The sequence below is a fragment of the Mustelus asterias genome, chromosome 17 (assembly GCF_964213995.1).
Source record: "Mustelus asterias chromosome 17, sMusAst1.hap1.1, whole genome shotgun sequence".
In the NCBI taxonomy this organism is placed as follows: Eukaryota; Metazoa; Chordata; class Chondrichthyes; order Carcharhiniformes; family Triakidae; genus Mustelus; species Mustelus asterias.
The window spans coordinates 63,053,409-63,081,167 of record NC_135817.1 but is presented as its reverse complement, the minus strand read 5'-3'; the positions used below and the strand labels follow the sequence as shown (position 1 = coordinate 63,081,167).

At 45.0% G+C, this 27,759-nt stretch overlaps 1 protein-coding gene across 1 annotated transcript; it reads right to left on the bottom strand.

Annotated features, from left to right (window-relative positions):
- Positions 1–2,744: 2,744 nt before the first annotated feature.
- Positions 2,745–27,364, bottom strand: cpox (coproporphyrinogen oxidase). The gene is made up of 7 exons (XM_078232827.1): positions 26,729–27,364; positions 21,033–21,176; positions 16,099–16,209; positions 13,031–13,172; positions 8,561–8,779; positions 5,328–5,432; positions 2,745–3,879 (listed from the first exon to the last, which is right to left on the bottom strand). The coding sequence occupies exons 1-7, from the start codon at positions 27,288–27,290 to the stop codon at positions 3,792–3,794; spliced, it is 1,371 nt and encodes a 456-aa protein (XP_078088953.1). The 5' UTR covers positions 27,291–27,364; the 3' UTR covers positions 2,745–3,791.
- Between the last annotated feature and the right edge of the window lie 395 nt (positions 27,365–27,759).

The following is a 27,759-nucleotide window of genomic DNA, read 5'->3' as shown; positions in this document are numbered from 1 at the left end:
TTACAGTCTCCACCAGTGGTTGTGTTTGGTTGAAGGGGGCATAGTTAAATGGCCAATCCACCGCCTTTTTCCCACTCTGAGCTTTCCCTATGGTGGGTGGGCAAGGCACCAATCAGCCCATTCATCCTTTAGTTTACTTATTAGTGTCACAAGTAGACTTACATTCAATGAAGTTTCTGTGAAATTCCCCTAGTCGCCACACTCCGGTGCCTGTTCGGGTACACCGAGGGAGAATTTAGCACGGCCAATGCACCTAACCAGCACGTCTTTTGAATGGTAGGAGGAACCCAGAGCACCCAGAGGAAACCCTCGTAGACACGGGGAAGAACATGCTGACTCCGCACAGTGACCCAAGGAAGGAATCGAACTCAGGTCCCTGGCGTTGTGAGGCAGTAGTGCTACCATCCACTGTGCTACCATGCAACCCAGTGTGTGTGTGTGTGTGTGTGTGTGGGGAGGGGAATGGCGGCAGGGGCAGGGTGACACCTTAAGCCGATTAAGACCATTAACTGCCCAATTGTGTTACCATCACTGAATCCCCCACTGTCAACATCCTTGGGGTTACCATTGACTAGAAACTCAACTGGACTCACCATATAAACACAGTGACTACAAGAGCAGGTCAGAGGCTAGGAATACTGTAGGGAGTAACTCACCCCGTCTCCCCAAAACCTGCCCATCATCTACAAGGCACAAATCAGGAGTGTGATGGAGTACTCCCAATTTGCCGGGATGGGTGCAGCTCCAACTCTCAAGAAGCTTGACACCTTCCAGGACAAAGCAGCCCGCTTTACATCTACAAACACCCATTCCCTCCACCATCGACGCTCAGTAACAGCAGTGTGTACTATCTACAAGATGCACTACTGTAATTCACCAAAAGTCTATAGATAGCACCTTCCAAACCCATGACCACTTCCATCTCGAAGTTCAAGGGCAGCAGATACATGGGAACACCACCGCATGCAAGTTCCCCTCCAAGACACTCACCATCCTGACTTGGAAATATATCATCATTCCTTCACAGTCACTGGGTCAAAATCCTGGAATTCCCACCCTAATGGTAGCGTGCATCAACCCACACCGCATGAACTGCAGCGATTCAAGGCAGCTCACCACCACCTTCTCAAGGGCAACTCGGGACGGACAATAAATGCTGGCCAACCAACGATGCCTATGTCAAATGAATGAAAGATAAAAAATAGCCAAGGGCCTCATCCCAACCCGATCAGCATATTAGGCTGGGTACTGGAAGACAGAGTGGCCAGCCCACTTTTTACCAAACTTGGTGAATGGGTGGGAAAGGGCTACCTCCTTTGCTGGTGCATTGGGGGCTCTCCTCCCCTCTTTGTGTCTATCTTGCCCCTAAAAGTGAACCCACTCGCACCCCTTCCACCTTCCAGTGCCTAATATATCCCTTCTCAAAAACCCTAGACTTAACTCAGCTCAGTGACTTATCTTTTGAGTTTTGTTGGGCTGCCTACAGACCCGGAAGCACTCACTGATCTCCTCTGGGTGTTGCTGGGAGTGCAAGAGTTGCTAAAAGATCAGATTGTCCACCAGCTCTCCAAGGTGGGATCTCTTTCCACTGACGAGGAAGCAGTTCAATTCTCAGCTTAAGGCCAGTGCAGGGCAACCTTCTATTAAAAATGGCTACTTTTTCTTCTGGGCAAGGAGGTGGAGAGGAACAATAATCCCCCACAATGTAAAATTCGGCCCATTGTAGTGACATGCTGATTGCCAATTTCCTGTCACCAAATGGGTTTATTAAAACAGGAATGACGGAAGGTGATGGACTATACTTCAGTGTCCAGAGAATATTCAACCACAAAGTTAAGATCATTGACTCAGACCCAACAAAGATATGGATACACGATTAAACAAACATCCCCATCCTCAATAATGCCTGCACTACTGAAGGCTTGTGCTCCAGAAACAACTTCACTCCAAGCCAAGTTGTTCAGCACACTTACAATAGTGGCATCTGCCCAGCAATATAGGAAATTGCAGAGGTATGGCCTGTCCAGAAAAAGTAGCACTAATTCAATCCGGCCATTCAGTCTACTCTCAATCATAAAAACAAAATGGAAAGCATCATAGACAGCACTATCCAAGTCAAATTTATTCAGCAATAACCTGCTCATCAATGCTCTAGATTCTTCCAGAGCTCAAGTGAGAGTGACTGCCCTTGATAACAAGCTAGAATTTGACCAAACGTAGCATCAAGGAGCTCTCACAAAGTCAAAGGGTATCAGGGAAAAACTCTCCACTGGTTACTGTCATAGTTAGCACAACTTTGATTTTTTAAAAATTCATTCATGGGACATGGGCGTCACTGGCTGGTCAGCATTTATTGCCCATCCCTAGTTGCCTGAAGGCAGTTGAGAGTCAACCACATTGCTGCAGCTCTGGAGTCACACAGTAGACCAGAGCAGGTAAGGACGGCAGATTTCCTTCCCTAAAGGACATTAGTGAACTAGATGGGGTTTTTCTGACAATTGACAATGGTTTCATGGTCATCAGTAGATCCTTAATTCCAAATTTTGTTATTGAATTAAAACTTCACCGTCTGCCGAGGCGGGATTCGACCCCGGGTTCCCAGAACATTAGCTGATTCTGGATTAATAGCCTAGCGTCAATACCACTAGGCCATCGCCTTCCAAGTATAAAAAAGTATTTTAAAAATTAATTAAAAAACAATTGCAAGATTCATGAAATCAAAGGAAGATACAGAAAGGAAGAAATCAGAATGAGTCAGGTTTATTACATTCAGTGTGAAACATACAACGTGATATTAAAGTATCAAAAGTCATTGGCCTTTATTAACTGAAATAATTAACATTTCAGAACATGTACTATCCAAACATTCCACTGTCTGAAGTGTATGTCAACAAATGTACAAAATAGAAACAATCGGTGCATGGAAGTTTCTCAAATAATGTCCCTTTCAATATCTATTGCAATGTTTTATTTCATTGATTCTAATGTATAAAAACTTCAATCTCTTTTTATCATATATTGAAAATAAATATTTTCCACTTCCTTTGTCATTTCTAAATTTTTATAAATACAAATTGTAGCTCTGACTTTGTGGGAAATAAGAACATTACACATTATAAAGAAACATGCTTTGAGAAACATCAGCATATTAAAGTAGTCACAATTCCGTTGACCTCTTATGGACATTACATATAAAAACAGTTCACATGCTTTTTAAAAATTGGCACAAAACTTGCAATACGTTCAAAAGAATTTTGGCAAGGGGGGGACACACGAGCTTGTGGCTTAATGAGACGTTTAATGACTGACGAAGATTCAGCACTTCCTTTTTAACCCTTTCAATGCAAACAGCACCAAAGCTCTGCTGCTCGCTCAGTTTTGGTATTTAGCTGAGCACCTGAAACGCCAGAGCATACAAGAGGCAATGGACTGTGCTGGAAAATGGGACTTTCCAAGACTTGGGGCGAGCGCAGCTGGAAAATCCTACCCTAGGACTTTTATGTTGTCCTTCGCCCACCCCTGATCACCTCAAACGATAGTTGCAACAATGCACACTTACGCTGAATTCAATTGCATACACAGTCTTACACATAATCAATTTTTGCTGGAAACAATTCCAACACATTTTACTGATACCAAAAAAGACAATCAATCCATAGCCACTGTGTTAAGCTCAGTGTTTGACATACTTTCTCAAACTTTATGAAACAGAGCAGAAATGAAAATTGAAAGCTCTTCCGCTTTCAGGTTTAACAGAAGATGAAGATTATTTAAGATGAAGCTCAGCTTCATCAATGGACCCAATCTTTGGGATTTTTCAATACCTCGATAATTTCCGCCTCTTTTGTGCCCTTGGGAGGATCATGCATGTATTCCCATCTGCAGGACAAAGGCAAACATGGAACTTGAATAAACTGCAGTCCTAACACTTCAAAAACATAATTCCACTCTTGTAATAGTTAATTTTCTGAGTTCAAAGTGCTTAACTGGGAATAACTAACACTTGCAACATCGAAGGAAAGAAAGAGTATGTTGAGTTGCAATTTCAATTTACGTCATATCTTTAATTCAAGTACAGGGACTTTGAGGCCGTTTAATGCATTTAAATGGGAAGCCAGACAGTGAGATGCGGCTTTCAGTAAGAAAATGGTGCAGTGATGCATTGCTGCCAGTAACTTCTTGACTATTGCACGTCTTCCCTCATCTGAAGCTGCTGTGGCATTTGAACTTAAATAAAACCTCACCATTAGCCTCACCATCTTGACAACGATTTTCAACCCAATACTGCAAACAAAAAAAGTGCGACAAATGTACTGAAAGTACAATTTCATAGAACGCCGTCAGTGCAGAAGGAGGTCATTCGGCCCATCGAGTCTTCACTGACAACAATCCCACCCAGGCCCTATCCACAGAACCACATATTTACCCTGCTAATCCCTCTAACCTATGCATCCTGGGATACTAAGGGGCAATTTAGAATGGCCAATCAACCTAACCCATGCATCTTTGGGTTGCGGGAGGAAACTGGAGCACCCAGCGGAAACCCACGCAGACACAGGGAGAATGTGCAAACTCCACACAGACAGTGACCCAAGCCGGGAATCGAACCTGGATCCCTGGCGCTGAGAGGCAGCGGTGATAACCACTGTGCCACTGTGCTGCCCATACTTCACACTTCAAAATATTGTTTGAACTAGCCTTGATCCCTATTTCCCTCTATTTAAGGCAGCTTGTATGCTAAATCAAAGCAGAAGAAATGTAACACATTCTTATATCTTGAGGGAGAATTTAGCATGGCCAATGCACATAACCAGCACGTCTTTCTGACTGCGGGAAGAAACCGGAGCACCCGGAGGAAACCCACACAGACACGGATAGAACTTGGAGACTCCACACAGACAATGACCCAAGTCGGGAATCGAACCCGGGTCCCTGGCACTGTGAGGCAGCAGTGCTAACCGCTGTGCCACCGTGTCGCTTCATTAGAACCATAGAAAATTACAGCTCAGAAACAGGCCTTTTGGCCCTTCTTGTCTGTGCCGAACCATTTTATGCCTAGTCCCACTGACCTGCAATAGAACCATAGAAAATTACAGCTCAGAAACAGGCCTTTTGGCCTGTTTTGCATTATAATGCAAAATAATTAATCTTTCAGAATCACATATACATCAAGCGAATAGGAAATACTGTTAAACGAAACTAGTACAACTTGATGTAATCCATCAATATGGATTTAACCCCTTGTCTTAAATTATGTCTTGGTATGATACTAGAATGTTAATGGAGAAAACACGATGAAAATCTGAGTACCTGTGCTGACCCCTTACCTAGCCGTCAGTGGGAGAGACATCAGGATGCTTTCTATCCTGGATCCTGGAGTTGCAAGACCAAACTTAGTTCCTCGGTCATAAACTAGATTGAATTCGACATATCTGAAAGAGAGGTTAGAAGCAAAAATAAAAAGAGCTATTATTAGAAGGCAGTAACAGCCATTTCGAGTTAGGTCATGGTAATAGAAACATGCTGCAAATACTCAGCAGGTCTGCAGCATCTTTGGAGAGAGAAACAGGAGTTATGCTTCAGATAAAAAGTTAACTGTTTCTTTCCCCACAGATGTGGTCTGGCCTGCTGAGTACTGCCCCAGCATTTTATTTACGATTTCCAGCATCTGCAGTGTACTGCTTCTGTACGTCACGGTAATGTCAGATTGATGCAAAAATGCAATGCTAGTGTTATCTTTCTGCATAAATTTAATTGCTTGATGATGGATAACATAACCAAAATCTGCCAGAATGTGCTGCAACTTTAAAGGCAAATCGCTGAAAATAAACCAGCATCATTTTGAGCCATCATGAGCCTCTTTCACCTTCCAACTTTTAACACTGGTAGACTAAGCCAGGATGTGAAACAACCGCACTGCTAGAATTGCAAGTGAGCAATCGAGTTAAACATATTCAAACTTAAGCTTTGAATCTTGGAAACTGGCACGAAGGAAGAGTTGTCCAAATGATTGCCCAATAGTGCCACCTACTGGAATTCTTTTGCATCTTTCTGATCAGGATTTCATTTAATAGACCAATTGTACACAAGGAAGAAAAGCTGTACTCTGAAGGGAAACAGAAAAAAAGGTTACTAGGGTCGTATTCTACTTCAGAAAACATTGGTGAAATCCAACCTGATCACGGTCTACAATAAGTTGCTTCTCAGGCGAGGTTAAGAGTAAACTTTGGGCCATCTACTTAGTGACTTGCCTTCCCAGCTTCCGGAAAGTCGGATGTCCTCTGCACCAGAACGTGTCCTCGAAGCTCCATGCAGTGATCGCGAGGTACTGTACAGGCCATTCACAAGCTGGCCCCCCTTTTAAGATACTGCACACACGAGAAGGCAGCGATTTACATTTTTATTGCGCCTTTCGTGACCAGGTGTCTCAAAGTGCTTTACACCCAGTTAAGTATTTTCTGAAGCATAGCTGCTGTTGTAACGTGTGAAATGGGACAGCCAGTTCCGACTAACAGTAACATGATAACGAGCGTCTGTTTGTGTGAAATTGATTGAAGGATAAATATTAACCAGGGATAACTCCCCTGCGCTTCTTCCGAATCGTGCCATGGAATCTTTTACATCCACCCCAAGAGAGCAGGCGGGAGCTCGGTTTAACATCTCAACAGATAGATGGTACCTCTGTCAGTGAGACATTCCATCTGGCACCACCTATTGAAACAACCGGGTTCGATACAAAAGGAGTCAGAGAGATTGTTGGCTTTAGGCACTGTTGGTGGTTTGCAATGAATTGATCCTGATCACCACCACCAGCTTATCCAGGAAGGGTGCACAGTTTTCCTCTGGAGGAGATGCCTTAAAGTTTCAAACAGGACACTTTCTTCACACCCATTGCAGGCAGCCATCAAATAGCTGGTTGGCTGCTCGAGCATCCCTCCCCCAGCCGCTTCCCCCCAACGCACATCACTCACACACATACACACACACAATTTAGTTTCCCTACATTTAATTATTTTTGCGTGCCGCTCCTTCTCCTTCCACAGCTTGGCCACACACTCGAAATCCACTCTTAAAAACCCTACAAGACAAAAGCTAAAATAATGTGCGTCGCCATATACAACCGCTCACTATTAGGTGCCCACGCCCCTTTATAGAGTCGGAGGTTTACAGCATGGAAACAGGCCCTTCGGCCCAACTTGCCCATGCTGCCTTTTTTTTTTAAAACAACTAAGCTAGTTCCAATTGCCCGCATTTGATCCATATCCCTCTATACCCATCATACCCATCTGTCTAAAAGCTTTTTAAAAGACAAAATTGTGCCTGCTTCTACTAATACCTCTGGCAGCTTGTTCCAGACACTCACCACCCTCTGTGTGAAAAAAATTGCCCCTCTGTACCCTTTTGTATCTCTTCCCTCTCACCTTAAACCTATGCCCTTTCGTTTTAGACTCCCCTACCTTTGGGAAAAGATATTGACTATCTAGCTGATCTATGCCCCTCATTATTTTATAGACTTCTATAACATCACCCCTAAGCTTCCGATGCTCCAGGGGAAAAAACTCCCAGTCTACCCAGCCTCTCCTTATAACTCAAACAAGTTATTTGGCCCGATAGCTGGATTTTGAAATATTCCCCATTAAGAAGGATTTGAGGGTAGGCAACTATTAATAATTATTCACCCAAATTGCATCTGGTCAATTCACTGCACAATTAGTTAGTTTTGCACCAACACGTGGAGCACTAGCCTAAACTTAGGTTGAAACAGAATAGTTAATATAATAAAATGATTTAAAGGGCATACATTAAGTTACTCGTTACTTTCTATTTACACATGATACATTTCAGTTTCCTTCCTTAGCCAATAAGGCCAGCCACGACAATTAAACTGAAGGGTCATTGATGGGACTTGATGACTTGCAAATATAAGTGAAACAATGGTGGGACAACTCCCTGCATTCTGGGAAGCAGCAGATATTATCAGTACCTAGAAAACTTTTGGAAAACTCTTTGCAAACAGCAACATTTTTTGTGTGAACTGTAAAAATATTTTTCCGGGGGGGGGAGGGGTAAAAAAATGTGTATTACTACTAATGCCCCAACCATCATTCGAAACAGGTTGCATACAAACCCATTTGCAATAAAACTTTGAGCCAGTCATTACCTATATGTTATGTTTCAGGATTCTACAGCCTGCCCAATACTTTTCACTGTATACCAATACATGTGAGAATAAATCAAATCTGATGATTTTGTTTCCCCACAGAAGCACATCACCAGGTTTAATTCTCCCTTAAAAAAGGGTGCCTGGCAATTGCAGGAACGCAACTAGAGATTCTCCTGAAAACATCTATCAATTGAACTTAAAATACATATTTACACCATTTTCATCGCCTACGTACCAGTTGCTATGACAGTGGTTCTCTGCAGCTGTGGATGTTACAGCCCTCCACCCCTGCGGGTAGCAAGCGCACCCTCAAGTTACCACAAAGTGAACAAATGATCACCTCCTGCCACAGGTGATCCTTTTTGTAAAAACAAAAAAGTATTTTGTTCAACACACCTGCCTCTCCGAAGCTGCTGCCATGCTTTTTCTTCTGGAGTGTAGGAGTCGTGCAGGTGCTTCTTCACAATGGGAATGTAGCAGGGAACCACAGCCTTAGCGCAGCTGCGTACAAATCTGAACAGGCCTTCTGCTGAGGGAGAATCCAAGTCGTCAAAAAATATGCCACCCACTCCTCTCCGCTCCCCGCGATGTTTGATGGTAAAATAATCATCACACCTTCATTCAAGACAATGGGAGGAGGAAAGAAAACTGTTAAAATATGCATTTTTAATCTTCCTCTTTCTCAAAAATGTCACACATCTATCTAGCGCACGATGGTGATTTTAACCACTCTGGAGTACTGAAGGAACAGCAGCAAAATTAAAAATGTTTGATGTTTGTGGTCAAATTATTGCAAGACAGCTTGTACAATGGTAAAGACCCAAACATTTCTTCATTTACAACACAAGCTTTGAAGAAACCGTTTCATGCACAAGTCCCACAGTAACCAGTCTTAGTATACTGCCACCAAAGGAAAGCGAGTGGAGAGGATCTCCAAGAAGATCGCGCATATCGACACAGACATCAAGTTTCTACAAAGATGCAAGACTTTAACCCGGTGTTGTGAGATTTCTTACCAAAGGAAAGCACCATGGTTATGAAGCAACATAACATAACTTGACTTCGCATTCCAATTATGGTTTCAAGAGAACGTCAAAGCACAGAAACAGGCCTTACATCTCAGAAGTAGTGAGCTTCATATGAGCCTCTTTTCTCAGTGCTTCCTCTCACTTTATTCCTTGCTCCATCATGGACTTAATGCATCTTTGCTAATCACCTCAACCACTCTATGTGGTAGTGCATTCGAGATAAAGAAGCTTCTTCAGTATCTTACATTTATGGCATTAAAGCCATTATCCCCACATTATTTTTGTGTGACCATAGATCCATTTGTATCAAAACCCAGGTGAAGGGTGGAAACTTACCTTTTCTTTTCTCCAGTGTCAGGCTCAGACTGAAAACAGGTGCTTAGCTCTCCAGAAACAGCCAGTTTTCACTCCGGATCCTGAGCCTCTCAGTGTGCAGGGTTTTATGCTATCACTCTGAATGCACAGGGACTGATAGAACCAGCAAGATCGGCTCCACAGAGATCAGGACGCTGCTTTTAGAGGGTTCAGCAGCACAGAAACTGAATGTCCAACCAACCTTCCACCCCAGCATACATGTTAGGGACCGCCGCACCCCCCCCCCCCCCCAATCTGAAGCATCAGGGGCTCTTCCCAGCGCCCAAACCCAACACATTATTTCACCCCCCCATCCCCTCCAAACCCAACATATTATACACCCCCTCCCCGCTACCCCATTCCTGAACCCAACATCAGGGCACCTCCCCACACCCCCTTCGCAGGCATCGGGGTGACCCCATTCCACCACCACCACTCCTCTTGTAGGTATCAGGACATTGGCTCCCACCCCCTCCCTACCGTGCGGGGCACTCTCCTAATTCACAGGCATCAGCCCTCCCCCACAAACATAAGGGGAACACCACCCATGGGGCTGCCCAGCGGGACCAGCCCTGGCACTGCCTCTTGGCACTTTGCCGGAGGTCATGCTTGGGCATGTCCCGCTACCTCTGGGGGCTATACTTTGCGCCCTTGGGGGACAGGGATCCTTCTACTGAATCTTGTTGTGATGTCACATCGATGAGGTTGGAATATTCAGTGAGGGAGGATTTAATGTGGCGGGGGTGGGGCTGGCCAATAATATTAAAATTTACCAAAATCCATTAAAATGAGGTGCTCACTCTTTGTGGGCGTGAACCTCATGACATCACCAGCGAGGGGCGGGGAAAAATGGGGAACACACTTCTCTCCAGATTTTCCGCCTGTGATTGCTAACGCAGGCTCAAAATCGCCCTCACGGTAAATCGAGTCTCCACACACAGTTCCATGTTAAACAAATGCCAACCTGTGCATTTCTGCCTTGCAGTTTGGCGCTACACATTTTCCAATGCTGGTTGACCAGTTAGACATCTCTCCATTGCTGCACTTCTGCTGCTTCACAAATACAAAGATAGAGTGAGGTTTCCAATGGAAAACCTTTTGCACTCTCTCTATAAGATGTATTGGGGCAAATAGATCAAGTCAATAGCGAATTGCAGAAAGGCAGATGTTGTGGTAGTTGAGGGGAAGAGCCAAGTCATTCTTATGGTGGGCTTTTAAATTGCTTCCTATCGTTACCAGAACATGGAGCAATTCTGGATATCTTTTTTGTACCAAAACAAAGATACACAACAACAAGAATGGAAGTTATAGAAAAAAAAATAGTGCATTGGAAGCTATTTTTTCATATTTGCAATGAATTGTCCAAAATTTGTTCAGTGTTCCCTGCAGCCGTCAGTAACGATGGTAGAAGTTGGAGAGGGCGCAGCAAGTGAGCAGAGACCTGGCATCATGAAACTCTACCAACCTTTCTAGTCGGGTGAGTACAATTCAAAAAGTCCCGACTTTGGAGTCCACGCTTTGTGGACAATGAGGTGCACAAGAATCACATAATTGCCTTGTCACCCATTATTGAGAGTCAAGCAATCAGGTTTGAACAGATTGGCCCGCCCAAAACAAAATGACAAGTGTTTGATAAAAACACGAGGATTTGCACTACAATCCTCTTGCGTGCCCCTGATAAGAGCTCCTCAGTCCAAAGTCATTGTGATCTGCCTTCACACACAAGGTCCAAGCTTAATCTTACAAGTCTCAAAAAACGTTCAGTCATTCAACTGACTTTTATCAATGCGTCTGGGTTGCGAAATTCTACGTTGAATCTAAACCTTCCTCAGTTTGCAAATGTAATTTTGAATTTTAAGCAGGCTTAAAGACACCAGCTTTTCAGGAAACAATGAGAAGATATTCGTTATACATTGGCCCTGATTTTACAGTAAAGGATGACTACTCGGTACCCGAGTAACCACATATCCTCAGTCAAATAAAACCAAAATACTGTGGATGCTGGAAATCCGAAACAGAAAATGCTGGATAAACTCAGCAGATCTGGCAGCACCTGTGGAGGGAGAGAGAAAGAGTTAATGTTTTCCGTCCATATGACTCAAAATGTTAAATCTGTTTCTCTCACCACAGATGCTGCCAGGCCTGCTGAGTTCATCCAGCATTCTCTGTGGTTATCCTCATTGAAACGTGGATGGCAAGATGCTGCTGTGCCTCCAGAAGTTGTGCTATACCAATGTCTCGTCGACCCAGTACTTAAAACCCATGGATGACCTCAGCAAATTAGGAATTGAGCATTGTGCTGAGAGTAAATTTTTAAATGTATGAAAAGATGCACTGAAATTGAAGGCACCCCACCTTTCCCTAATTGGGAGAGTATCCTTAAGAACGTAAGAAATAGGGGCAGGAGTAGGCCATCTAGCCCTTCAAACCTGCTCCGCCATTCAATAAGATCATGGCTGATCTGACAGTGGGTTCAGTTCCACTTACCCGCCCGCTCCCCATAACCCTTAATTCCCTTAATGGTTAAAAATCTATCTATCTGTGACTTAAACACATTTAACGAGGTAGCCTCTACTGCTTCATTGGGCAGAGAATTCCAAAGATTCACTACCCTCTGGGAGAAGTTGTTCCTCCTCGACTCTGTTCTAAATTGACTCCCCCGTATTTTGAGGCTTTGCCTCCTAGTTCTCGGTTCCATTGTAAGTGGAAATAACCTCGCTGCTTCTACCCTGTCCAGCCCCTTCATTATCTTATATGAGTCTATAAGATCTCCCCTCAACCTTCTAAACTCCAATGAGTACAGGCCCATCCTTGAAATATAAAACAACCATGTCGAAGAAAATTCAAATATTTATCTATAAGGTCAACAAAATCTGTCAATCAAATGTTCAGAAATAAAATTGGAACAGTGAGTAAATTTGAGGAGTTAGACAGATTTTTAATTGGTGATGGGTTGAAGAGTTATTGGGGAGAAGGCAGGAAAATGGAGATGAGGAGCATATCAGCCATGATCGAATGGCAGAGCGGACTTGATGGGCTGAATGACCTCATTCTGCTCCTATATCTTATGAACTTATAAAACTCACATACTACTTGTATTTGAACTGAATGCCTCTGCTGCTCCTTTTCAAGCCACCCCAACGGATTGCTAATCTTTACACTTTCTCATTTCCCCGACTTCTTTTCCTGCCCACTCTCAATCCTGACAAAGTTAGCCGACTGGTTCACATGCCTATTGTGAAACATTTGCCTCGTGCTGTCACTTAACTTCAAGGTAGAATCGCACAGTTTCCCGATGACGTTACTCCATCCTGCACAAACAAGGCCAGAGCTGAAAAGGGAGTTTTGATTAATTTTGCACGTAAACGCACAACACCTCTCGCCAGCTTTGCACATTTAGACATTTTGAGTGAATTACCACCTGAAAAGAAAAATCTACTTTACCCTTTCGTAAAAAACACGCAACATCATCCATCTGACTCACCATTTTTTAAAAGTTGGATAATAATTTTGATCATGCTTGTCGCAGGCCTCCTTCAGGGTTTTGTGAAAATGGATAGCGTCATCTTTATTCAGGTATGTAGGGGTAAGGTCCGTTCCTCCACCAAACCACCATGATTTTTGACCTATTAAATATGAAAGCTCAAAACTTGAAAACGTAGCCAGACAGAGAGAATACTTACAATATTATTCACATAAAATTCTAACAGGACTAGACAGGGTAGATGCAGGAAGGATCTTCCCGATGGTGGGTGTGTCCAGAACCAGGGGTCAGAGTCTGAAGATTCGTGGTAGACCATTTAGGAAGGAGGTGAGGAGACATTTTTTATTTTATTTATTCGTGCGACATGGGTGTCGCTGGCTGGCCAGCATTTAATGCCCATCCTTGGTTGCCTTAGAGGGCAGGTGAGAGTCAACCACATTGCTGTGGCTCCAGAGTCACATATAGGCCAGATTTCCTTCCCTCAAGGGCATTAGTGAACCAGATGGGTTTTTTTCTGACAATCGGCAATGGTTTCATGGTCATCAGTAGATTCTTAATTTCAGGTATATTTCATTGAAGTCAAATTCCACCATCTGCCATGGTGGGATTTGAACCTGGGTCCCCAGAACATGAGCTGAGTTTCTGGATTAACAGTCTAGCGATAATACCATCACCTCCCCAAAGAGTAGTGAGCCTGTGGAATTCATTACCACAGGAAGTAGTTGATGCCAAAACATTGAATGTATTCAAGAGGCGGCTAAATATAAGACTTGGAGCGAATGGGATCAAAGGTTATGGGGAGAAAGCAGGATTAGACTATTGAGTTGGATGATCAACCATGATTGCGATGAATGGCGGAGCAGGCTCAAAGGGCCAAATGACCTCCTCCTGTTCCTATCTTCTATGTTTTTACGAGAGCAAGCCTTTGACTTTGTGGCAACAATTGCACCACTGAGGCAGAAGCTGAAGGGTTCGATCCCCAGTTTTCAGTCCCAACAAATAGAGACTCGAAATTGGGTACTAAATACCAGAGTGACATTCAGTGGGGCAGTCGAGTCAGGACAGAGTGTGCACTAGCTTAGTGGTAGTCCCACTTTAAAAAAAAGTCTGAAAGGTTGAATTTGAGCCCACCCAGACTGTCTTGGTGAGGGAAGACTGGCTATGAATACTGTACTGACAACCAGGGGTAGTTGAGTTTGACTGGTTTGAGGTGACAAACCCTCACCACCAGCCTATCTCAGAAAAGACGCCAAAGTTAAAGACATGGCAATGAGAGATAGCTACTCCTCCCTAACAAATTACTCTACAATCTCATGCAAGACACTCTAGTTAGGACCTGCTCTAGGAAAGAACACAAAAGGCAGATTTAACTGCAAAGTTTAAAAAAATGCAAATAAAATTGGAACTTTAGGTACATGTGTAACTGATAGTTGTTTGAGATACTTCAAACTGAATTGAATTGTACGTCTCTTTTTGAGACAAACCAAGTTTAAAAACAAGGTCTATAAAAAGCTTATTGCTACAAAATTAGCTTTTTCTGAGGGTGAGGAGGTGGTAGTTGATTTAATCCCAAGGACATGAATAATATATTGGTAGGTCTGTTTGTCTACCCCTCAATGAATGGTCTGAAATATTTTAGACTTAAACCATATCTTTCCTTGTTCCCACACATGGAATATGTAAAACTGACCTTTGCTCTACTGACTTTCTCACACCTAAACAAAAAGAGATTGTTAGAGTGCAATTGTGCCAACAATGTCAGGATTGTTTTTATTTAAAAATCTAGTCTAATACCCCGTGGGCAAAATTAATGTGCACTTAACAGCCTCATCCCACTGGCATTCAACCTGTTGGGTTGTCTGGGGCCAACCAGGGAAAGGCCCCTCATTCAAAAGCACTTGGCATCAGGATGGGTGCCCTTTGAGAGCCACGCCCATGCCTTTTCCTTCGACCCTCTTCCCATTCCCTCACTGGCAATGCCCACCCTGCAACCCTGTCCCGCCCTTAATTACCTTCCTCCAGGAATCCCTGCAAACATTGAAACACAAGAAACAGGAGCAGGAGGCCATTCTGGCCCTTCAAGCCTACTCCACCATTCATTATGATCATGGCTGATCATCCAACTCAATGGCCAGATCCCGCCTTTCTCCCACATCCATTGATCCCCTTCACCCCACCTGCTACATCTAACTGCTTCTTGAAAATATAAAATGTAGTTGCGGCTAAATCGTTGTATGGTAGCGAATTCCACAGCTGACCACTCTCTGGGTGAAGAAATTTCTCCTCATCTCTGTCCAAAATGATCTACCCTGCGTCCTCAGACTGTGACCCCTGGTTCTGGACACGCTCACCATTGGGAACAATGAGATTAGGCTTCAATGAGATTTCCCCCTCATTCTTCTGGACTCCCGTGAATACAATCCGAACCGATTTAGTCTCGCCTCATACGTCAGTCCTGCTATCTGAGGAATCAGTAGGGTAAACCTTGTCTGCACTCCCACTAGAGCAAGAACATCCTTCCTCAGATAAGGAGACAGAAACTGCGCACAGTATTCCAGGTGTGGCCTCACCAGGGCCCTGCATAATTGCAGCAAGACATCCCTGCTCCTGTACTAGAATCCTCTCGCTATGAAGGCCAACATACCATTTGCCTTTTTTGTTACCTGCTGCATCTGCATGTTTATCTTACGCCTGGTGGCATTGCTGGTAATAGAGCTGTCGATCTCCAACTGGCTGGCACTTCTTGACAGCGGGAATTCGGTCTGACTGGGCAAAGTCCTGCAATCTCCCCTGGGAGCATCATGACAGGGATCTCGCTGCCAATCAAGGATGTGAATTCCTCGACTCCTGGAGATCAGGCGCTCCCATTTTGGCTGGTAGGCATCAGGCCTCCGCAGTTCACCCGAAATCCCACCTCATTATGTTTCACATCGTGCTATTGCCCCAGTTTGCTGCCACAAAAGCAGCCCATGGATACAACATTGATAGAAACCATATTGCTGCATACTTGCATAAAGGAGTAATTTACTATTTATCGAACACAAAGCACATTTGAAATGGACACTTACCATCTGCTTCTTCAATTTCAAAGTATCTGTAGTTGAAATGGATGGTAGGAATGTGAGGATTCTTGGGATGGATGACTGAACTCACTCCCATTGCGCAAAATGGCAGGATCCCTGCACCCAAAAACAACACACCATATGCTTAAGTGACAGAGCTATATTCACAGTGCTAATTATATATATTCAGTAAAAGAGGGCCGCAGAGCTCATCTTTAACCTGTTGGATGAATCGGACAGTGCCAACCAGTGGACAACTTGTACATACATTTGAACATGTGCAAGTTGTTTCCAAGGGAGTCGTTTGAACTTTGTAACTGTGGCAGGTCACTGGACCCTCCTCACTCTGGGGCGTCACGTTGCCACAGTGGTTAGCACTGCTGCCTCACAGCGCCTAGCACTGCTGCCTCACAGCGCCAGGGACCCGGGTTCGATTCCCGGCTTAGGTCACTGTCTGTGTGGAGTTTGCACATTCTCCCCGTGTCTGCGTGAGTTTCCTCCGGGTGCTCCGGTTTCCCCCCACAGTCTGAAAGACGTGCTGGTTAGGGTGCATTGGCCGTGCTAAATTCTCCCTCGGTGTACCCGAACAGGCGCCGGAGTGTGGCGACTAGGAGAATTTCACAGTAACTTCATTGCAGTGTTAATATAAGCCTACTTGTGACTAATAAAAAATAAACTTAAATTTTAAAAATATTTATACCAATCAGGAGACGCACTAATTTTAGGGGGCCTATTCGTGAGAGCAGCTGCAATATATTTTTTTTAAGTGTCTAACTAGTATTTAGGTTTTTAAATCTAACAGTTAATAGAGAGGGGAAAATGTCAGTTGGTGGGGTTGTGTGCTACTCCTGCACGATGTGGGGTATCATGGACACTTCAAGTACCCCTGAGGACTACATCTGTGGGAAATGCATCCAGTTGCAGATGCTCACTGAACGCATGGATCAGTTAGAGCAGCAACTGGAGGCACCGAGGAACACATAATTAGCTGAAATTGTTATAGACAATAGCTACAGAGATGTGGTCATACCCAAGGTGCAGGAAGATAGATGGGTAACTGCCAGATGGAGTAGGCAGCCAGTGCAAAGGTCTCCTATGGCTATCCCCCTAACTAACAAGTATGCCGTTTTGGATACTGATGAGGGGGGCGGAGGGGTGGGAAGTTCCATCAGGAGACAGCAACAGCAGTGGCCAGAGTGAGGGCACCACAGCTTGCCCAGCTGCACAGACAGGGGGGTACAAAGCATAGTAAAGCAATAGTGGTTGGGGATTCAATAGTTAGGGGCACAGATAGGCGCTTCTGTGGCCGCGAAAGGCTCTCCAGGATGGTAGTTTTGCCCCCCTGGTGCCAGGGTCCTGGATGTCTCTGAGCGGGTGCCAAGCATCCTAAAACGGGAGGGAAATCAGACAGATGTCATTGTCCATATGGGCACGAGTGACATAGGTAGAAAGAGTAGCGAGGTCCTGCAACGGCAATTTAAGGAGTTAAGTAGAAGATTGAAAAGCAGGACCTCTTGGGTAGTAATCTCAGGATTACTCCCCATGCCACGTGCTAGTGAGGGTAGGAACAGGGAGATAGTGCAGCTGAACACTTGGCCAAAGGACTGGTGCAGGAGGGAGGGTTTCAGTTTTTTGGATCACTGGGATGTCTTCCAGGGAACCTGGGGCCTGTACAAGAAGGACGGGTTACACCTGAACTGGAGGGGCACCAATATCCTGACTGGGAGGTTTGCTAGTATGGTTCGGGTGGGTTTAAACTAATGGGCAGGAGGGTGGGAATCAGAACAGTAGGTCAGTAAGTGTAGAGACTGGGGATGAGCATGGAAGGCGGCCAGGCTAGCTAAGGAAGAGCAGACTGGGGGAGGTTGAACTCAGTGGGCCCGGAGATCTGGAGTGCATCTGCTTCAATGCAAGGAGTATAAGAGGTAAGGCAGATGAACTCAGAGCCTTGATTCATGCACAGAACGTGAATGTGGTTGCAATAATGGAGATTTGGTTAAAAGAGGGACAGGACGGGCAGTTAAATATTCCGGGATATAAATGTTTTAGGTGAAACAGAGCGGAAGATTAAAGAGGTGGGGGAATTGCAATACTGGTTAGGGAGCATATTACAGCTGTACAGAGGGAGGACATCTTGGAAGAATCATGTAATGAGAAACTGTGGGTAGAACTCAAACAGGAAAGCGGTAGTCACTACGATGGAGGTGTACTACAGGCGTCCCAGCAGCCCACGAGAAGTTGAGGAACGGATATGCAAGCAGATTCTGGACAGATGTAGAAATAATAGGGTTGTTGTAGTGTGAGACTTTAATTGGAAATCCCTTAGGGCTAAGGGTTCGGATGGTGAGGAATTTATTAAAAAGTAAAAGTTTATTTATTAGTCACAAGTAAGGCTTACATTAACACTGCAATGAAGTTATTGTGAAATTCCCTTAGTCGCCACACTCCAGCGCTTGTTCGGGTCAATGCACCTAACCAGCACATCTTTGGACTGTGGGAGGAAACCCACGCAGACATGGGGAGAACGTGCAGACTCCACACAGACAGTGACCCAAGCCGGGAATCGAACCCAAGTCCCTGACGCTGTGAGGCAGCAGGGCTAACCACTGAGCTACCGTGCTACCCCAATGTGTCCAGCCAGGAAGGCTTTTTGGAACAATATGTGGACAGTACAACCAGAGAGGGGGCTATACTGGACCTAGTACGAGGGAATGAGCCCCGCCAGGTCAACAAAGTTGCAGTAGGGGAACATGTGGTGAACAGTGACCACAATTCCGTAAGCTTCAGGACAAAGGAGGGAAATTATGTGTAGAACCAAAGGAAATGGGTGAGATCCTTAATGAGTACAAAGAACAAAGAAAATTACAGCACAGGAACAGGACCTTCAGCCCTCCAAGCCTGCACCGACCATGCTGCCCGACTGAACTAAAATCCCCTAAAGAACAATACTTTGCATTGGTATTCACAGAGAGGGACACTTTGATTAATGGTGTCTTGGAGGGGTCTCTAGAACAAGTCATCATTACAAGGGAGGAAGTGTTAGGTTAATTAAAAAGCATTAAGATAGACAAATCCCCAGGGCCAGATAGCATCTATCCCAGATTATTGAGGGAGACAAAGATGAAATTGCTGGGCCTCGAACAGAAATCTTTGTTTCTTCATGAGCCACTTGTGAGGTACCAGAGGATTGGAGGATAGCCAATGTTGACTTGTTATTTGAGAAGGGTAGCAAGAATAACCCGGGTAATTATAGGCCAGTGAGCTTGATGTTAGTGAGACTGTTGGAGAAGATTCTTAGGAATAGGATCTATACACATTTGGAACTGAATAGTCTTGTTAGAGACAGACAGCGTTGTTTTGTACATGGGAGGTCATGTCTCACTAATTTGAGTTTTTTTTGAGATGATAAAAATGATTACTGAGAGAAGGGCTGTGGATGTTGTCTATATGGACTTTAGTAAGGCTTTGACAAGGTCCCTCATGGCAGGCTGGTGCAAAAACGTAAATCTCATGGGATCAGCGGTGAACTAGCTAGATGGATTCAGAACTGGCTTGCTCCCTCCACCCACATTGTCTGTATCTTTAAGATCTGGTTGGCTGTAGGGATTCGCATTCTAATCCGTATTCTGTAACTTGATTTTGTGTCTCTGTGCCCTGTTTGAGAGCACATTTCCACTCCATCTGACGAAGGAGCAGCGCTCCAAAAGCTAATGGTATTTGCTACCAAATAAACCTGTTGGACTTTAACCTGGTGTTGTTAAAACTCTTACTGCATTGGCCATAGAAGACAGAGGGTAGCGGTGAAGGGTGTTTTTCTGAATGGAGGTCTGTAACTAGTTGTGTTATGCAGGGATCAGTGCTGGGATATCTGCTGTTTGTTTTTTATATATATATAAATGACTTGGTAGAAAGCGTAGCTGGTTTGATTTGCAAGTTTGCAGATGATACTAAGATTGGTGGAGTTGCGGATAGTGATGAAGATTGTCTGAGAATACAGCAAGATATAGATAGACTGGAAAATTGGGCAGGGAAATGGCAGATGGAATTTAATCCGGACAAATGCGAAGTGATACATTTTGGTAGATCCAATTCAGGTGGAAGCTATAAAATAAATGGCAGAACAATCAGGAGCATAGACACACAGAGATCTGGGAGTACAGGTCCACAGATCCTTAAAGTGGTAGCACAGGTGGAAAAAGTAGTGAAGAAAGCATTCTTGTCTTCATTGGATGAGGCATCGAGTATAAAAATTGGCAAATTATGTTACAGTTGTATAAAACGCTGGTTCAGCCACATTTGGAATACTGTGTCCAATTCTGGTCAGCACACTACCAGAAGGACGTGGAGGCTTTGGAGGGAGTGCAGAAAAGATTTACCAGGATGCTGCCTGGTATGGAGGGCATTAGCTATGAGGAGAGATTGAATAAACTGGGATTGTCCTCCCTGGAAAGACGGAGGCTGAGGGACGACCTGATAGAGTTTATGAAATTAAGAGCGGTATAGATAGGGTGAACAGTTGGATGCTTTTTCTCAGAGCAGAAATGACAATTACAAGGGAGCACAAGTTCAAGATAAGGGGGCGGGAAAGGTTCAGTGGAGATGTATGGGGTGGGGGTTTACACAGGGGGTGGCGGGGGCCTGGAATGCACTGCCAAGTGAGGTGGTTGAGGCAGTTATGTTAGCCACATTTAAGACTTATCTTGATAGGCATATGAGCAAATAGGGAATAGCGGGATATAAGCGGTTGGCTTAGACAGGTAAACGTGATCAGCGCAGGCTTGGAGGGCCGAAGGGCCTGTTCCTGTGCTATACTGTTTAAGAGCTCAAAGAGAAGTGAGCCGGAATCCACAAGAAAGAAAGAGCATTCAAACAACGTTTGCCAATGGTAAATGCAGGGACTTCTGAGCCAGCAGATTAGCAGTCAGTGTTTCCTCCCTTACCATCTTTCGATTTCAATGACTTTCCTCTGCTTCTCATCTGTTTAGCAGCTTCCTCCGAAAGGTTGCCAAACACAACAGAAACGTTGACCCCGGCTTTCTCAAATACTTTGCTATCTTGAAGTACACAGCTTATACCACCACCGCCTGTAGTAAAGAAAAAGAAGTGTAAAATGCAAACAAAGGTTAATCAATACCAGGGCAGGTTATTGTACAGGGTATAAAATACATGCACAGGAGCTTTCACCCAAGCACACCTTGCATTGATGTGTGCAAAAGGACCCAACTTGGGAAGCGTGAAGAAGTGCAGACCTGCTCTTCCTACGACTCCTTCACTGTAATCATGAGAGAGCGGATATCAAAATGCAAGGAGGTTCTACTACAGCAGCAGCACATACAGGAGGTTTGGTTCGACCTCAGCTAGAGTGCCGTGTACAGTTCCGGACACCACACTTTCAAAAAAGATATATACCAGCCTGGGAACAAGTGCAGATCCACCAGAATGTTACCAGGGTCCCAATGTTAGATTATGAGGAGAGATTGCATAAATAAAATCAAGATAGGAAAGCCTACAAAAACTTGGAAAAGCTGACAGAACACACAAAATCAGAACCAGTCCATTCAAGAGTGTAACATTTCTACAAAAGGATGGTAGACATCTCAAACTCTCTTCCAAAAAAAAAAGCTATAGATGATGGCTCAATTATCTTTCTGCCAAGTAAGTGACCACAGACAGACCATCACAGTCTAGAACATCACTCAGCATAGCATTCCAGTCTGGGAAATTTCCTTTTATTACTGACCTTTACTTTTAACCACCTCTTTAACCATGTGATCACATTCTCCTTAGTTCCACGATCCAATAACTTCATCACATACCTCTGACACCTTATAGAACATAGAACATAGAAAGCCACAGCACAAACAGGCCCTTCGGCCCACAAGTTGCGCCGATCACATCCCCACCTCTAGGCCTATCTATAGCCCTCAATCCCATTAAATCCCATGTACTCATCCAGAAGTCTCTAAAAAGACCCCAACGAGTTTGCCTCCACCACCACCGACGTCAGCCGATTCCACTCACCCACCACCCTCTGAGTGAAAAACTTACCCCTGACATCTCCTCTGTACCTACCCCCCAGCACCTTAAACCTGTGTCCTCTCGTAGCAACCATTTCAGCCCTTGGAAATAGCCTCTGAGAGTCTACCCTATCCAGACCTCTCAACATCTTGTAAACCTCTATCAGGTCACCTCTCATCCTTCGTCTCTCCAGGGAGAAGAGACCAAGCTCCCTCAACCTATCCTCATAAGGCATGCCCCCCAATCCAGGCAACATCCTTGTAAATCTCCTCTGCACCCTTTCAATGGCTTCAACATCTTTCCTGTAATGAGGTGACCAGAACTGCGCGCAGTACTCCAAGTGGGGTCTAACCAGGGTCCTCTCAACATCTTATGGAATGATTTTTGAAACCCATTATACATATCCTCCGCTACATTTCATTTTGCTGTTCTGTTATTTCTACAGAAACTTCTGTTTGATTGGTGAAGCTCAGGCTGCTTAGATTATGGTTTTCCAACTGTTTAGGAATTACATCCCATGTCACAAAACACTAGAAAACTGAAAACCCAGCCCTGTATTGCTACACACATGCATTGCTGTTTTCTTTTATTCGTTTGCAGAATATGGACGTCGCTCTCCAGGCCAGCATTTATTGCCCATCCCTAGTTGCCGTTGACAAGGGGGTGATGAGGAGCCTTCTGCAGTTCCCGAGGTGGAGGTACACCCACAGTGCTGTTAGGAAGGGAATTCCAGGGTTTTGACCCAGCGACAGTGAAGGAACGGCAATATATTTTTGTCAAGGCAGTGACTGACTTTAAGGAGAACATCCAGGTGGTGGCATTCCCAGGTATCTGCTGCCTTGTCCTTCTCGGTGGTAATGGGTTTGGAAGGGGCTGCCTAAGGAACCTTGGTGAGTTCCTGCAGTGCATCCTGTAAATGGTACACACGGTTGACACTGTTTGTCAGCGGAAGGGAGTGAACGTTTAATAGATGGAGTGGCAATCAAGCTGGCCGTTTTGTCCTGGATGGTCTTGAGCTTCTTGAAGGTTGTTGGAGCAGCACTCATCCAGCTGAGTACTCCATCACACTCCTGACTTGCACCTTGTAGACAGTGGACAGGTTTTGGAGAGTCAGGAGTGAGTTACTCGCCACAGGATTCATACCATTGACTTGCTCTTGTAGTCACAGTGTTTATAGGTCTAGTCCAGTTGAGTTTCTGGTCAATGGTAACCCCAAAGATGTTGATAGTGGGGGTTTCAGTGATGGCAATGTCATTGAACGACAAGGGACGATGGATCGATTCGCTTTCGTTGCAGATGGTCTTTGATTGGCACTTGCGAATGTTGCTTGCCAAAAAAAATGTCTACTGATGACCATGAAACCACTGTCAATAGCTGTAAAGACCCATCTGGTTCACTAATGTTCTTTAGGGAAGGAAATCTGCCATCCTTACCTGGCCTGCATGTGACTCCAGGCCATAATAATGTGGTTGACTCTTAAATGGCCTCTGACATGGCCGAGCAACACTCAGTTGTATTCAACCGCTACATGTAATGGAAAACAGATTGCAGATTTGGCGAGATCAACTAATTTAAATTACGTGGAATTACACAGAATCAGGCAATATTGCAACAACTGGATATTGTTCCAAATGAACCTACGCCCACCCTATCAACATAAACTTTTATTCCTTTTCTTAGTCATGCTCGCCCTTAATTGTATTTTTTATTCATTCTTGGGATGTGGGCGTCATGAGCTGGAACAGGATTTGTCATCCATTCCTAACTGCCCTGGAGTAATTAGTGGGGAGCTGCCTTCTTGAGCCGCTGCAATCCATGCATCGTAGGAGTTCCAGGATTTTGACCCAATGACAGTCAGGATAGGGTAGCTTCATAGAATCCGATAGTGCAGAAGGAGGCTGTTCGGCCCATCATGTCTGCACCAACCACAATCCTACCCAGACCCTATCCTCATGCATTTACCCTAGCCTGTCCCCCGACACTAAGGGGCAATTTAGCATGGCCAATCTACCTGACCCGCACATCTCTGGACTGTGGGAGGAAACCCATGCAAACATAGGGAGAATGTGCAAACTCCACACAGACAGTCACCCAAGCTGGGAATCGAACCCAAGTCCCTGGCGCTGTGAGGCAGCAGTGCTAACCACTGTGCCACCGTGCCGCTCATATGGCTGGTCCATTTTAGTTTCTGGTCAATGGAAACTCCAAAGGATATTGATAATTGGTAATCCATTGAACGTCAAAGGGAGATGGGTAGATTCTACCCAATGATGACTGTTGGAGGTGGTCATTGCCTAACACTTTTAAGTAGCAAGGAACAGTCGCATCTTACCAGGCGAAGCCTGAACACTGTCCAGTCCCTGGGATGTATATTATATTTACACGGTTATATAATATATACCACAAACATATGTAATAGTGCCTCACCTATATCTTCCCTAACATATTTTAATTTGTGTGAATGCAGTTCCTCTGGACCAGGGATTTTATCCTTTCCCAATCTGATTAGTTTATCAGTTATCTCCTAACTTTCTACCTTAAATTTCTTTGCATCTTTTGGTTTCTTCTTTTAATGTTAGGGCCATCTGATTCAACTCCCCTGATAAATGCTGAAGCAAAGGGAGAAAAAATATTTCCCTTTCACAACTTCAGAAGCCTCAATATGTTTTACAGCTAAAGGAGTACTTCTGGAACAAAAACAGAAAATAAAAATTTAGATTTCCAACAGCTGCAGCATTTTACTTAAGTATTCCTCAAGAATTGTTACAGACACAATGTAAGAAACGCAGAAGCCAATTTATGTACGGCAAGATTCCACAAACACAGTGATGAATCAGGCCATTCAGCCCATCAGATCTGCACCAACTCTCTGACAGAGTATTTTACCTAGGCCCTCTCTCCCGCCCTATCCCCGTGATGCCCCACTTTTTCCATGGCTAACCTACACATCTTGGGACACTTAGGGGTAATTTAGCATTGCCAATCCACCTAACCTGCACATCTTTGAACTGTGGGAGGAAACCACTTTTGAATGGACCTACCATATATTAAGCTGATCTTTCTCTGAACCCTAGACATGATTGTAACACTATATTCTGCAACCTCTCCTTTCCTTCTCCCCTATGTACTCGATGAATGGTATGTTTTTGTCTGTATAGCGCAAGAAACAATACTTTTCACCATATCCCAATGCATGTGACAATAATATATCAAATTAAAGCCCAAGCAACTGGAAGAAACCGATGCAGACACAGTTAAAACGTGCAAATTCCGCAAAGTCACTCAAAGCCTGAATCGAACCTGGGTGCCTGGAACAGTGAGCCAACAGTGCTAACCACTGGACCACCGTGCTGCCCATCCAGATAATTTGTGCTTTTCCTCCAAATATATTTATTGAGGGGTAATGATCAGCAAGGACACCAGAGTGAGTTCCCCTTGCTCTTTACAAAGGATTACATAGGATACAGGGCACAGAAACAGGCCATCAGGTCCAACCAGTCCATGCCAATGTCTACGCTCCACTCAAACCCCCATCTCATCTTTCCTCATCTCAATGCACTACCCTCACCCTCTATCTCCTTCTCTCTCTGTTCTTCTTCAAAAGAATTCCACAGGTTGATTTACATCTGTCTGATGGCAGTTCCTATGTTCACTATAACGTCTCTAGGTATATCTGCCAGTGCAACATTCTCTCAAAAATGTCAAACTTGAATTTGTTGCTCAATCTCTTGGACCCAGGAAGGCAAGGTAACTAATTTACAAGTGTTTTTCTATGGATGCTGGGACTCTGACATTTTTCATGCTTGCCCTGTACAGAAATGACTTTTGAATAGACCCACCTCATATTAAGTTGATCTTTATCTACACCCTAGCTATGACTGTAACATTACATTCTGCACTCTCTTGTTTCCTAAGACCATAAAACACAGGAGCAGAATTAGGCCACTCGGACCATCAAGTCTGCTCCGCCATTCAATCATGGCTGATATTTTTCTCATCCCCATTCTCCTGCCTTTCCCCATAACCCCTGATCCCCTTATTAATCAAAAACCTATCTATCTCTGTCTTAAAGACACTCAGTGGCCTGGCCTCCACAGCCTTCTGCGGCAAAGAGTTCCACAGATCCACCACTCTCTGGCTGAAGAAATTCCTCGTTGTCTCTGTTTTAAAGGATCGTCCCTTTAGCCTGAGGTTGTGCCCTCTGGTTCTAGTTTTTCCTACTAGTGGAAAACATGCTCTCCACGTCCTTCTCTGTGAACGGTATGCTTTGTCTGTATAGCACGCAAGAAACAATACTTTTCACTGTATGCTAATACATGTGACAATAATAAATCAAATCAAAATGAACACTTCAAGGAGGTAATCAGGTAAAAACACAAGAACAGCACTGGTGCACAGATGCCGTGGGTGCTCCTTCCCTCAAAATTACCTTGGAAGATTGCTCCTGATTTATTGGAAAAATAAATGGAAATACTCCAGGGTTTGCTGCCCTTGAAAAGTCCAGCATGCATTTGTCAACCTCTTCCTTCACATACCGACAATCAGCTGGTATTGCGTCAAAACTTCCTCAAAAATAAAACATGTGGATTTGCACGAAGGCAAACAGGGAAACGTTTACCTTCTTTGCGGTGCCATCGGTCCACTTTGAATGTCTGACCACCATCAACCTCAGCCAAGGCTTTGCAAACATCAGCCTGGACATCCATGATCAGCAGTTCCATCTTACTCCTCATCTCATCCTTATTTTCCAGCAGCTTGTTGATGTCGGTCAGCGGATCCGACATGAAGTGTTTGCATTTCTCCAACATTTCGTCCAGCGCTTGCTGGTGCCGCTCGGCCGCTGTTCGGACGCTTTTGGCCGCCAGCACAGCCCGGTTGCGGCCGAGTCCCAGACCGGCCACGGTCGCCCCAACCAGCACGGCGCTGCCCACCAGGAACAACGGCTTGGAGAAGCCGCCGCCCGGTGCGATCTTCCGAGCGGCGCCGCCGCCGCCCGTGAGCCATCTGGTGCCCGACAAGCCACAGCGAGCAGCGGCGGCGGCGGCGGCTCCTCCCGCAGTGAGCAAGGTGCCGCCCGGCCGCTGCGCCGCGGCAGGTGTTGCAGTAGTAGCGATGCTCAGGGCCGAGCTGATGCGGCTGCCACCGCGGCTGAGCGCTGAGACTGCAACAAGCTGGGACATGGCTACAGTGCGGCACGCGCCCCTGCCGCTGACACAACGTTCCAAATCCCTCCCGGGACAGTGTCAACAACCCCGGAACATGCCGCCCACAACTTCCTAATGGGGAGGAGCTAGAGGGCGGGGACAGTGTCAATAACCCCAGAGCTCGCGGCCCAGCTTGGGAAGGTGGGTGGAGCGAGAGGGCGGGGACAGTGACACAACGTTCCAATCCCGGGACAGTGTCAATAGACCCGGAGCTCGCGGCCGGGCCTTCCTTCCTAATGTTACACTATGGGGAGGGAGCCAGAGGACGGGGGAGGGAACAGTGTCAATAACCCCGGAGCTCGCGGCCCTCACCTTCTTAGTGTTAGACGATGAAGAGCCAGATAGATACACTCAGCCCAAGGGATGGATGGCTGCTGGGATTTGTAGTTTGATTAAGAAACTTTAAGAAACTATTTGCATGAGCCGCCTTTCCTCAATATAAAAG